This window comes from Phyllobates terribilis, unplaced genomic scaffold, assembly GCF_046119375.1.
Source record: "Phyllobates terribilis strain yellow unplaced genomic scaffold, ASM4611937v1 Scaffold_3__8_contigs__length_932513732, whole genome shotgun sequence".
In the NCBI taxonomy this organism is placed as follows: Eukaryota; Metazoa; Chordata; class Amphibia; order Anura; family Dendrobatidae; genus Phyllobates; species Phyllobates terribilis.
Window position 1 is genome coordinate 847752033 of NW_027362763.1, and position 13636 is coordinate 847765668.

Genomic DNA, 13636 nt, shown 5'->3' on the forward strand with positions numbered 1-13636 from the left:
AAAGGGAAAAACATTGGAGTTGTGTTAACGTGTATCTATTCTTTCGTTCTGCACAATATGGTGCAATGCTCCTCCACTCAGAGTTTGGACAAACTTCAGGCTGTTGTATTAGTCTTAGGCCAAATTCAGACTTCTGTGCATAATGATCCATATACGGACCACAATGCCCATGCCAGCCGAGGGGCTTGGGACCTGAACTTGACAGCCTCATATAGGTCTATAAGCCTGTCAAGGTCGGGTCAGGAGAACAATGGCCAGTCTAGGCATTGCAGGCCCTACATGGATTGCGATACACAGACATCTCAATTTGGTCTTACTGTGCAAACTGAAACCTCACCATCTTAGCCTCTTATCAGGTATGCTTAAATGAATACAAAAAAGCAAACATTTTCAGTGTACACCCCTTCAAGCCAGAGATACAAGCAGCTTTCAAAACTCATTTTTACCATTCATGTGCAAGCAAACTGCACCCAAATTATCTCTTGAACCAGTAAAATAAACTGCCAGCTTCCACCAAATCTTGCTGCAGGTCTTTTTTTGATGTCTCCTCTGGATCATGGTGACATTCAGTGATTGCTCCTGGGCTTCTGTCACGTAATGTCGTCAGTGTTCCTAGGACTTGGAAGTTGTGAACTTATGAATTTTATTTCTAGAAACATTCAATGTCTTTGTATCTTTTTATATCATTTTACTTATTTGTCAAAGCCAATGATCTGTTTGACTTTTTAGACCTCTCACCAGACAACCCAAGAATCACTGTAGTAAACTGGAGGCCATTGGCCGTTAAGACTGGGCCAATTCCACAGGAACACAGCCAGATGCTGAAATTGCGCAAAAACTCTAAATTCTAATAGTTTTTTGGGTAATTCTTTTTACAGTATATATTGACGTGGCAATACGATTCTTTTCATCAGCACGATTATGGCGATCGCAAACTCGTCCAGGTTTTTTAAATGATTTTTGTGGTGAAAAAAGACAAACATTTTTTTTGAGTGTCTCACCATTTTCCCGAGACACTTAACACACAGTTTTTTAACTGATAGAAGTGGTGCATGGGGGCTTATTTTCTGCAGGGCAAGATGACATTTTAAATGGTTTACAACAGCATTTTTTTTACCACAAAACCCCGCAATTTTAGTGTTTTTAATTTTTTTCTGTTTACAAAGTTTACCGATAGTTATTTTTATATTTTGATGGTCAGACTTTTCTGTACACGGCGATACCACATATGTATTTGTTTTCCTGATTTTAAAATGGAGAAGAAGGCGAGGAATTTGAACTTTCAGGGTTTTTTTTCTCACTTTTTAAACCTTTTTTTTAGCGATCATTTGATTGCTTGCATACACAACAGGATTCTCCTTGTATACAAACAGACAAATTGAAAACGGGAGTTGAAAAATTGAAAATTTTTGATTGGAAAAGTACCAAACAGTTGCAAAGTAATGTGATATATACAAAGTCAATGCACATATTAAAGGGGTTTTCAAATCTAATAAGAAAAGTCTGTCACACTGCTGTTACTGCGCACGATTCCTCTGTATTCTCCGTGTGAGAGAGCGGTCATATGACTGCATACTTGTGGTCACATGCAGACCAGTCTCATGCCATGCATGTCAACAGAAGAGCCTTGAGAGAAGTCACATACTAGTCGGCACGTGACCGCAAGTATGCAAATAACATACATGAAGTCACATGACCGGCCACACGCACAGAGAATACAGGGGAATCAAAACAGTCTGCAGTCAAATAGAGTGACTGCAGACTTTGCTTTTAAGTTAGGAGACCAAATGCCCCCCCCCCCTTTTTTTTTTTTTTTTTTTTTTTTTTTTTTTTTTAGATTTAACCTTTCACCACCAAGGTCATATGTCATACATCAAGACAATAATAAAAAGCTAAGTCCACAAGTAGCAGACTCAGGCCAAAAAAATAATTTGGCACAATTTTCAAACTGATTGTTAGTGGTGACCTACTTTCATGGGTTTACTCCCAAAATTTCATAGCCACTTAAAATTCATCTGAAAACAGCACCGATTCTTGCCAAAATTGCACCTCAGCCGCCGTGGCCACATGGGAACTCGCCCTAGGTGCTAAAAGTTTGCACTTTTTCCTAGGTGCTCAGATGGGCAGTTTATCATTTAATCACCTCCTGGACCTGATCAGGATGATTCCTGGCATATTGATGGCCATGTGCTCAGTGACATTAGATTTGATGATGTAAACATACGTACCATGTATGAACTCTGCACATGTTGAATTTGTTATTTTTTAAGAAATGTTCGGCGTTTTAGCCTTTGTTTTGGTCAGTATTAAAGAACTGAAATAAGCGTTTCCCATTCAGGCTCATGGTCACTCCTATTGTGCAATGTAGGAGTGTTCCGGGCAGATGACATGAGTCCTGCCTATATATTAGTCCATACAAGAAGCTGGACAATTCTGGTTTCAAATTCTCTTTTTATAACATTGAAAATGCAGATAATATTAGCAAAACACATCATGGAAAGAAACAGATCGATACTTTGGAAATGATACAGGCAACAAGGTTGTTTCTCCATTCTGCAGATTTACATTAAATTAGTTTCGAGTACAGTTTTGTCAACTAAAAGGACCAAATAATAAAATTAAACTTTAAAAATCCTGACATTTGTTCCAATGGCGCACAATTAAGTATTTCAAGTAAGCCTTAAAAAGAATTATAAATATTCAAATGGAATCTGTGAGCGCGGCCTATAAGGACAAGGTCCAAAATAACCTGGAGTGCCTGCTAGAGATGTAAGTGCGTGTAGGAGACGTCTACCCCTATAGGGCAGTGTAATGTGGACATGTTACACAGACCAGCTGCAGTATGTAATGTGGGTTTAGGGTACGTGCACACGGGAATGTTTTTGTAGCAGAAGACACTTCAGGAAACCGCCGGCGGTGTTGTTTTTCATGAAGTGTCTACTGCTTGGTTGTTGCGGTGGCTTTGATGCCAGCGTTTTGTTTTCTTCTTCTGATTCTATATATAAGTTAGTGGAGCTTTATTAGGCTGAATCCGCCTGTGTGCACATAACCTTATCAAGTCTCTTTACCTCCATGTTTTGCTACCTGAGGATCTCCAGCTAATCCACATCATGGAGGCAGGTTATTTGCTGACAACAGCTGAGGAGCCATAAGCTGCGGAGCGTGTGGTGAGAGATTTGAGTAATGTCTTAAAGGAGTTAATTGATTTTTTTTTATCATATTTAAGTTTATTTTTGACAATAAAAATAATAACAACTGCAGCAAATATTATTAAAGACCTCTTTAATCCACCCACTGAGGGTCCAGAGCAGAAGGTCCGGCAGACTCACCGGTCTTTGGCTGCAGGGTTCACATGGCGGCAGCTTGCAATCAGCGGCCTCAGCAATCACTTCCTATACTGTTGGCATCGTGTCTTCCATCTGAGTGATGGTGCCCATAGGTTTGGTCATGTGCCAACTACTTGCAAAAGCAAAACTTAGGGGGCTGCCAGAGTATGTGCAATGTATTGCTAGAAGATTAATGAGATCAGTGTTTTTGTTACTTTATAACATTAGCTGCAGTTTTTTTTATTCTTCTAAAGGATCAGATAACCCTCATTTAATGAATCCTATTCTGAAAATCCCCAGTTGAAATTAATGAACCAGTCACATTTTAATAGTTAAATCTAGACCTGGCTTACACCTCCTTACCCTGAGCTCTGGACTTTCACCATTAGATTCCCAATAAAAGTATATCTACAGTCCCTTTGGATAACCATGCTTTACGATGTTATACCAAAGATTTAGTAACCATTTCTATGGTAGGGAACCCACACCAGACATATAACCCTTCCTGCACACCTCCCCGCCTGGGATCCTGGCCCCAATAAGTCAAGGTTTCTCATGTATTATATTAAAGACAAAAGAAAGTTCTATTACTCTCAAGCCGGGAACTGGGATCTGTGCAATCTGCAGACACTCTACACTTCTAAGACCGTACAGTTGGGTAGAACCCATAACCTGACACCTATGTGCTATCAGAGGACGTACAGAATATAGGAAATCTGAGCGCTATAAATCACAGTAGCATGCACAACCTCTAAAGTTATTGCGTTGACAGTGCCTATGGGACACAGCTTCCCCCCGGAAAAAAATACAGCAGCTTTCTTAATATCCGATGCAGGACAACATTCTTCATCATCGGCAGTATCCTTCAAAGTCACAGCAGTGCCACGTTTACAAGTAACAGACACCCGGTCTTCTCCTGGGGGCTCTTTCAGAAATTTCTGCTTTCGCTTTTATGATACGGTTACTTGAAACATACAAGGAAAATTCCATCGCAGGCAAAAAATAATAATTACAAGAAAATAAAAAGTCCAGTAGCTGTACCCCAAAGACGCTGGAATGGACTATATCCCATGTGTAAGTATAGGCAAGCACTGACACAGAGTGTCAACTTCACACGGGGTGGTCATACTGCTGGTCCCCATATCACGCCCAAGCATCTGGATCCTCTTCTTCAGTCCTTCTACTGTTGCTCCGTGCTGCCAAGGAAATCTCTGGAGGGAAGCGAGAAAGTGAGGAATGTTATGGTCTCAAAGCAAAACTGAAGAAAGATGCAGCTATACATTGTCTGAAAAGACTTTGGTACCATTATAGCGCCATTTATTCCATGGCGCTTTACATGTGAAAAAGGGGTATATATAGCAAAAACACTTACAACAATCTTGAACAAAACAAGTCAGCGACTGCTACAGGTGGAGAGAGGACCCTGCCCGCGAGGACTCACAATCTACAAGGGATGGGTGAGGATACAGCAGGTGAGGGTACAGCTGGTCATGCAGCGGTATGGTTGAGTGGTGGTTACTGCAGGTTGTAGGCTTGTTGGAAGAGGTGGGTCTTCAGCTTCCTTTTAAAGGTTTCCACAGTAGGCGAGAGTCAGATATGTTGGGGTAGAGAGTTCCAGAGTAGGGGGCATGCACAGGAGAAATCTTGTATGCAATTGTGAGAGGAGGAGATAAGAGGGGAGTAGAGAAGGAGATCTTGTGAGGATCGGAGGTTGTGTGCTGGTATGTCCCGGGAGACTAGGTCATAGATATATGGAGGAGACAGGTTGTGGATGGCTTTGTATGCCATGGTTAGGGTCTTGAATTTGAGTCTCTGAACAATGGGGAGCCAGTGAAGGGACTGACAGAGAGGAGAGGCTGGGGAATAGTGTGTGTGTGTGGGGGGGGGGGGGGACAGGTGGGTTAGTCGGGCAGCAAAGTTTAGGATAGATTGAAGGGGTGTGAGAGTGTTAGAAGGGAGGCCACAAAGCAGGAGGTTGCAGTAGTCGAGGCGGGAGATGAGGAGGGCATGGACTAGAGTTTTTGCAGAGTCTTTTCTGAGGAATGTGCGGATCTGGGAGATATTTTTAAGTTGGAGTCGGTAGAAAGTGGAAAGGACTTGGATATATGTGGTTTGAAGGAGAGGTCAGAGTCCAGGGTTACCCCGAGGCAGCGAGCTTGTGGGACTGGGGAAAGTGGGCAGCCATTAATTTTGATGGATAAGTCAGATGGGGGGGGGGGTTGAGTGAGGTGGGGGAAAGATGATGAATTTAGTTTTATCCATGTTAAAGTTTTAAAATCTAGCGTAGAAGAAGGATGAAATACCGGACAAACATTGTGGGATTCTGATTAGTAAGGAGTTGATATCGGGTCCAGAGAGGTGATACCGAAAGCCATGAGACTATGAGTTGTCCCAGGCCGAAGGTGTAGATAGAGAAGAGCAGGGGCCCTAGAACTGAGCCTTGGGGGACACCGACAGATAGGAGGCGAGATAAGGTGGTGGTGTGACTGGGAGACGCTGAATGTCCGGTCTGTTAGGTGTGAAGAGATCCAAGTTAGGGCCAAGTCCGTGATGCCAAGAGATGAGAGAGTCTGTAGTAAGAGGGAATGGTCCACTGTATCGAAGGCAGATGAAAGGTCCAGGAGTAGGAGGACGGAGTAGTGTCGCTTGGAGTTGGTGGTTAGGGCAGTTTCAGTGGAGTGATGCAGTCGGAAGCCAGATTGTAAGTGGTCGAAGAGGGAGCAGGAGGAGAGGTGGGAGGACAGTTCAAGGTGGACATGTTGTTCCAGTAGTTTTGAGGCATAGGGCAGAAGTGATAGGGGGCGATAGCTAGTCAGAGAGGATGGGTCAAGGAGGGCTTTTTGAGGATTGGTGTGATTGAGGCATGTTTGAAACATGAGGGGAAGACGTCGGTTGTTATTGACAGGTTGAAGAGGTGGGTTAGGGTTGGGGTGAAGACTGTGGTAAGGCTAGGGATGAGGTGGGATGGTTACTAAAAAAAAAAATTGCCAATATATTTCCTGTAACAGATATCTCTTAGCAGTATCAAGAGGGTGTAAGGGCACTAAACAGTCTTTTATTGATGTCAGCGATCAAGGGGCCTCCCCTAAACAAAGTGAAATAAATGGGCAGAGGCAAGTCTACTGTGACGGCAACACAAATAGCACTAAGGATTGTGCTGCGCAGTGCATCACTGCATTACAGGAGCCATCATATTTGTATTTTTCGACAAAGTAGCTGTATGAGGGCTTGTTTTTTTGTGGGAAAAGTTGTATTTACCCCCAGTTGGTGTCCCCTACCAAATACAATGAAACGCCTAACTTTTATTAACTGTATGGGAGGAGATAGAAAAAAAAACACATCAATTCATCTGCTGTATTTTGATATTGTAGGGGTTCATGCTCTCTGGCAGCCGCTTGGATACACCTAGTTTTATATCAAAACAGCATGTCATTTATTGTCCATCATAAACCTTACAGCTCCAAAATGAAAACAGCATTCCTTCAGTATCAATGGATAACATAAACTGTCCTTTTCTTCAGGCAGAAGGAAACAAATGCAGCAGCCTCAATAATCTCTGTATTCCCAGCAGCAGGTCACACTTGTATTAAACGTGTTCATTAAACAAACACCTCTGTTTGGCTCTAGCACACCTCTCTTTGCAGAACTCTGCTTTTCTCCACTCAACACACTCCACACTGCTGAGCTAACCCAGCTGCTTTTAATAGCCTATAACCCTGGGATGAATCAAAGGATTTTTCATATTCACCATGCGGAATAAATAATGCTATACTTTTATTGTCTGGCTCATTACAGACAGGTTTTTATTAGCTGTCCTTAGATTCCTCACAAATTGTTTTTTTTCTTTACAATAATTACTAGTTCCACAAAAGGGATTTAACAATGAGAAGGAAACTGGAAACAGTAACTGCAATCCTGTAATAGCTTCTCCATACTTCGCTGTGGTTATGACTATATGTATAGTATGTACTGAGAGGCTAGAATTAATCCTGTACATGCAGCAGATTCCTTATTTTGCTTAAATTTATTTAGGGCCATTTTACATTGCCAATAAATGACAATATTCAGTTTGAGATACAGTTTAGGTTCCTGGCTGGGGGGGGGGGGGGGGGTAATTACATTTTTTTTGAGAGATTTGTTTTTCACCAATTCAATTTTGTGAATTTTTGAGAAAAATTCTCCAATTGTATTCTATGGACCAGCAAGTGAACAAAACTGCGAAATAGGCGAATTCCAGAAAGATCTGAGAATAAGGCTGCACTTTACCATTTAGATGATGTATAGAATAATCCCCCACCCCTCACAGAGAAGAGGACATCACCAAAATTTGCACTCACGCTGGTGAAATGAATGTAAACTCGGCCTCCCTGAAATACTGAAGGAAATCATCTGATTTGCTAAAGAGGAATATTTGAGATAATTTCATTTGCTGTCATTATTTATGTTCTTCTTATAACCGATAGGCTCTCTTTAGCAAGATAAATGCCCAGAGTGGTTAATTTCCTTCCCCAAAAATTAGAATAGAGATGTTATAATGCATCCGCCATAGTCCTGAACTCTGCATGTATATATTAAAGTGAGCAGAGACCCAGTTGGGGAGAGTTCAGAGCACACTATGTACTGGGACACTCCCATTGGAGATTATTACCATGCTGAGGCCCGGGATTTGTGTTTGAGATTAGCCACCACAGATCTATCATTTCTTGAACTGGTCAACATTCACAATCAAAACCATAAAAAATAAAAGTGTATATTTTTACACACACTCACCGCAGGATCTGTTTTAGCTCCGGACTCCTGTATATGTACTTGTGCCTATATCCCAGATCTTTATTAAAAGGAATGAACTGTACCTTGAAGTCCCGTAGACTTCGTGCTGGAGCAGCAATAGTGTAAAGCTACAGAGATCAGACAACAATACAGCGTCAATTAATTTTATTAGGAAGCAAAGTTGGTGATGAAACATGAAGTGCAAAATGGAGACAAACCAAAATGATTACCATTACATTTGTCTTCTGCATTAACAACTTTATACATGCACATAGACATGCATACACACATGCACATAGACATACATAGACATGCACACACACATACACACAGACATGCACATAGACATGCATACACACATGCACATAGACATGCATACACACATGCACATAGACATGCACACACACATGCACATAGACATGCACATAGACATGCATACACACATGCACAGACATGCATACACACATGCACATAGACATACAGTGGTGGCCAAAAGTATTGGCACCCCTGCAATTCTGTCAGATAATACTCAGTTTCTTCCTGAAAATCATTGCAATCACAAATTCTTTGGTATTATCTTCATTTAATTTGCTTGCAAGGAAAAAACACAAAAGAGAATGAAGCAAAAATCAAATCATTGATCATTTCACGCAAAACTCCAAAAAGGGGCCAGACAAAAGTATTGGCACCCTCAGCCTAATACTTGGTTGCACAACCTTTAGCCAAAATAACTGCGAACAACTGCTTCCAGTAACCATCAATGAGTTTCTTACAATGCTCTGCTGGAATTGTAGACCATTCTTCTTTGGCAAACTGCTCCATGTCCCTGATATTTGAAGGGTGCCTTCTCCAAACTGCCATTTTGAGATCTCTCCACAGGTGTTCTATGGGATTCAGGTCTGGACTCATTGCTGGCCACCTTAGAAGTCTCCAGTGCTTTCTCTCAAACCATTTTATAGTGCTTTTGGAAGTGTGTTTTGGGTCATTTTCCTGCTGGAAGACCCATGACCTCTGAGGGAGACCCAGCTTTCTCACACTGGGCCCTACATTATGCTGCAAAATTTGTTGGTAGTCTTCAGACTCCCATAATGCCATGCACACGGTCAAGCAGTCCAGTGCCAGAGGCAGCAAAGCAACCCCAAAACATCAGGGAACCTCCGCCATGTTTGACTGTAGGGACCGTGTTCTTTTCTTTGAATGCCTCTTTTTTTTCCTGTACACTCCATGTTGATGCTTTTTCCCAAAAAGCTCAACTTTTGTATCATCTGACCAGAGAACATTCTTCCAAAACGTTTTAGGCTTTCTCAGGTAAGTTTTGGCAAACTCCAGCCTGGCTTTTTTATGTCTCGGGGTAAGAAGTGGGGTCTTCCTGGGTATCCTACCATATAGTCCCTTTTCATTCAGACGCCGACGGATAGTACGGGTTGACACTGTTGTACCCTCGGACTGCTGGGCAGCTTGAACTTTTTTGGATGTTGGTCGAGGTTCTTTATCCACCATCCGCACAATCTTGCGTTGAAATCTCTCGTCAATTTTTCTTTTCCGTCCACATCTAGGGAGGTTAGCCACAGTGCCATGGGCTTTAAACTTCTTGATGACACTGCGCACGGAAGACACAGGAACATTCAGGTCTTTGGAGATGGACTTGTAGCCTTGAGATTGCTCATGCTTCCTCACAATTTGGTTTCTCAAGTCCTCAGACAGTTCTTTGGTCTTCTTTCTTTTCTCCATGCTCAATGTGGTACACACAAGGACACAGGACAGAGGTTGAGTCAACTTTAATCCATGTTAACTGGCTGCAAGTGTGATTTAGTTATTGCCAACACCTGTTAGGTGCCACAAGTAAGTTACAGGTGCTGTTAATTACACGAATTAGAGAAGCATCACATGATTTTTCAAACAGTGCCAATACTTTTGTCCACCCCCTTTTTTAGGTTTGGTGTGGAATTATATCCAATTTGGCTTTAGGACAATTCTTTTTGTGTTTTTTCATTGAAAACAAATTAAATGAAGATAATAATACCAAAGAATTTGTGATTGAAATCATTTTCAGGAAGAAACTGAGTATTATCTGACAGAATTGCAGGGGTGCCAATACTTTTGGCCACCACTGTACATACACACATACACAGACATGCATACACACATGCACATAGACATGCATACACACATGCAGACATGCATACACACATGCAGACATGCATACACACATGCAGACATGCATACACACATGCAGACACAGACATACACACATGCAGACACAGACATACATACATGCACATAGACATACATACATGCACATAGACATACATACATGCACATAGACATACATACATGCACATAGACATACATACACACATGCACATAGACATACACACATATATAAATGCACATAGACATACACACAAAAAACACACGAATACGTATGAAGGGATCGTTCCGACTACAGAGAATAACCAGTGTGAGGTCAGTGTATTCCCATACTAACATCTCTGTATTAATGGTGATCTGCCAAGCAATACACAGAAAATCCTGACCGTTCTACACCCTGTAACCCTTTCACTTCCCAGTATATTTTGATAACATTTCTACTGGCCTTACTGATTATTAATTCTGGAACAGAAAGAGATCTGCAAATAAATAAAATACCTTTCTTCCTAGATGGAATGGGATCACAGGGTCATCCTCCGCATGTAGAATGAGCAATGGGCATGAAATATACTTCACACTAGAGAAAGAAACAATACAAAGGTTTTACTCTCCATCTTTACAGCTGTTATTCTGTGCAAAGTAAACTATTATTGGTTCTCAAAGTGTTGATCATCTGATCTGTAAGTGCAGATTGTACGAATTCATTCAAGGAAAAGGATAATGGGCTTGTTCATCTGTTGATAATTTTTTTTTCACTTAAATGCATGAATTTTGAACTATAAATAATGTTTTTAGCTCTCCTCTGCCTAATTGGGGAAGACGGCTGTCAATCAGTATGACACCAGTAGTCCCACCCTGTCAATAGGAAGAGAAACCGCAGCTCTGCTGACAGGGAGCAGCTGAATCTCTGGCAGGAGCTGTCAATGACCGGTGCCGAGTACAACAGACAGGTGATTGCCTCTGTTAGCAACTACATGCCATTTTTTTTAAGTCCCAGATATCCCCTGTAACAAGATGGAATCTCCCTTTAGTGTTTTACGCTGCGTGCCCACAATGCGTTTTTTCATGCATTTCCGCAGCGAAAACGCATCAAAAACGCTTGGTAATCCGCACCCCATGGTCCCCAATGGCATTCCGCAATGTCAATGCACATGCTGCGGATTTTTCCGCAGCGTTTCTGCAGCGCTCATAAATCCGCAGCATGTTCATTAATTTTGCGGAAGCGCAGCGGAATTGCCGCCATTGACTTGCATTGAGACGCATAGAATCCGTGTCTGTACATTTGTACACGCGGGTTATATGTGTTTCAATGTGCGGATGGTACCCAGGTCTGGAGGAGAGGAGACTCTCATCCAGACCTGGGTACCATTGTACCTGTAAAAAAAGAATAAAATAATAAATAAAGTTTATATTCACCTGTCCGGCGGCCCCTGCAGCGCTTATCTTCCAGGACCTGAGATGATGTCACGGTCATGTGACCGCAGGCTGTCTCGCGATGTGCGGCAACCCGGAAGAAGCCAGGACGAGCGCGACAGCACACGCGGCGGGGCATCGGGGGTAAGTATAGCTTTATTTTTTTATTTTTACGGTCACACTGTATAAATCCATGCCGTTTGCATGGATTTATATAGTGTGACCTAGTTGTCAAGCACTTTCCAAGTGATGCTATCGCCTGGAAAGTGCTTGTCAGTCCGCATGCGGAAACGCATGTGAATCCGCATGTATTCTGCAGGAAAAACGCATCTACAATCTGCATGTACAATCTGCATGCGTTTTTTCTGCCAGGGAGATGCAGAAACTCTGCAGAAATTTTCTGCTTCATTTCTGCATCGTGAGCACATAGCCTTACTGGAATGCAATAGACGGGTCATTTGTTGTGCCGAGTGGTAGAGGTCTTGGCAATGTGAATGTATTAATCATGCAATTTGTTAAGAATTGCAATAGACATTCCTGTTAATATGCATAAATTCGGCTCAAAATGTAAAATTCAGATATGATGGGAATCAAAGGTGCAGGCGGACCCAATTGCCTTTAATAGAGTCCTTTATTTTATGATGGTGTCCGTCATTTTACTGGAGAAAAGTAAAAAAAACAATAAAAAAAATAAAATAAAATAAAAAACAACAGCCCAGCATGCTGTACTAATTTCTTCTGCATTGTGACAGGACATACAGTGAAGGTTATGTAAAGATTCTCTTTTGTGGAATTAAAATATTAATGGAATTATGTAAAGGACATTTTGACAATGGCAATCTGAAAGCTTATTATTACCACACACTTACTTATCATCATTTGCAAATTTGATGCCACTTGCTGTGATGGGATCCAGGAAGAACCAGTCAAAGCCAGGGAAATACCTGTATATCTAGATAAGTAACACAGCGAGAACATGTGAAGACGGGCAGGAGAATTCTCATGTGAGCAAGTACTAAACCGATCACTTGTAACCATGTAACACACTCCGCACTTACCACTGAGAACGGATGACTCTTCGCCTCTTCACGGATGTTTGTAAATGGTGATTCTAATATCAGAGAATCAGGAGGAGTTTCTGAAAATAATATTAAGTCTATGTATGACGGTTCATCCTTCTACAGGTTGTTCACAAAAAGTACAACCTATCATAGCCCGGCCAAGTTTTACACTTTTGAAAAGCACGAAAAAACCCTGTATCATCAAAAACATAATCAAACACCACCTTATTATCCCCAAACACATACAAACACTACTCGTGTATTAACCAGATCTAAATAAACCAAATGTCCAGGATTGTAATGCCAAGACACATACAGGTTACAGTAGACTATCCCCAACTATTGCTACATTAGGGGGATATAAAAAATAACCTGTCAGATCAGTTTCCAAAGACAGGCGGCACCGGAGCCACTTATCCAGATCTAACCAACAAAATAGCCATAATGGTAACAGTGACATTGGACAAGATAGCCATCAGCCTATTATATGGCTACATTAGGTATAGAAATTCTGCTTTACCAAAAGCCCTGGATCGTCAGCTCCTGGACTATTAGAAGAAAGTTTTTTTCATCAATTAGACCATAATATAATATTAAAAGTTTCATAAAACAAAAAAGCACAGAAAATACAATGTATCCACGAATGTGCTGTATGTACAGACACGAGCGGCTGTATAGGGGACAGAATAATAACAGGCGCACACGTCACTTACCTCGCTCACACAGCCTCCTCACTAAGTTTGTAGCAACCCTAAAATTAGAAAATACAGTCAGTGATGATAAAAATCACATCATGGCGGCTTTATATCCCGATGTCGGCTTCCTATACATTTGATGAAATATTTATGCTTCCTATCAGGATGGAGCAGCGATCGCTCCGACACCCAGGACAGACCCTCAATGTGCGGCTGCTAT

The 13636-nt window shown here is 41.6% G+C and overlaps 1 protein-coding gene across 2 annotated transcripts in view; it reads right to left on the reverse strand.

Annotated features, from left to right (window-relative positions):
* Positions 1 to 2431: 2431 nt before the first annotated feature.
* The window catches only part of ABHD12 (abhydrolase domain containing 12, lysophospholipase), an 87864-nt gene continuing 76659 nt past the window's right edge, over positions 2432 to 13636 (reverse strand). For both annotated transcript variants that reach the window (XM_073672519.1, XM_073672518.1), the window contains exons 8-13: positions 13435 to 13472; positions 12719 to 12798; positions 12530 to 12612; positions 10746 to 10824; positions 8097 to 8224; positions 2432 to 4537 (exon numbers count right to left, since the gene is read on the reverse strand). In XM_073672519.1, coding sequence (XP_073528620.1) covers positions 4507 to 4537; positions 8097 to 8224; positions 10746 to 10824; positions 12530 to 12612; positions 12719 to 12798; positions 13435 to 13472 — 439 coding nt within the window. In that variant the 3' untranslated portion in view covers positions 2432 to 4506. The remainder of the gene's footprint in view (positions 4538 to 8096; positions 8225 to 10745; positions 10825 to 12529; positions 12613 to 12718; positions 12799 to 13434; positions 13473 to 13636) is intronic.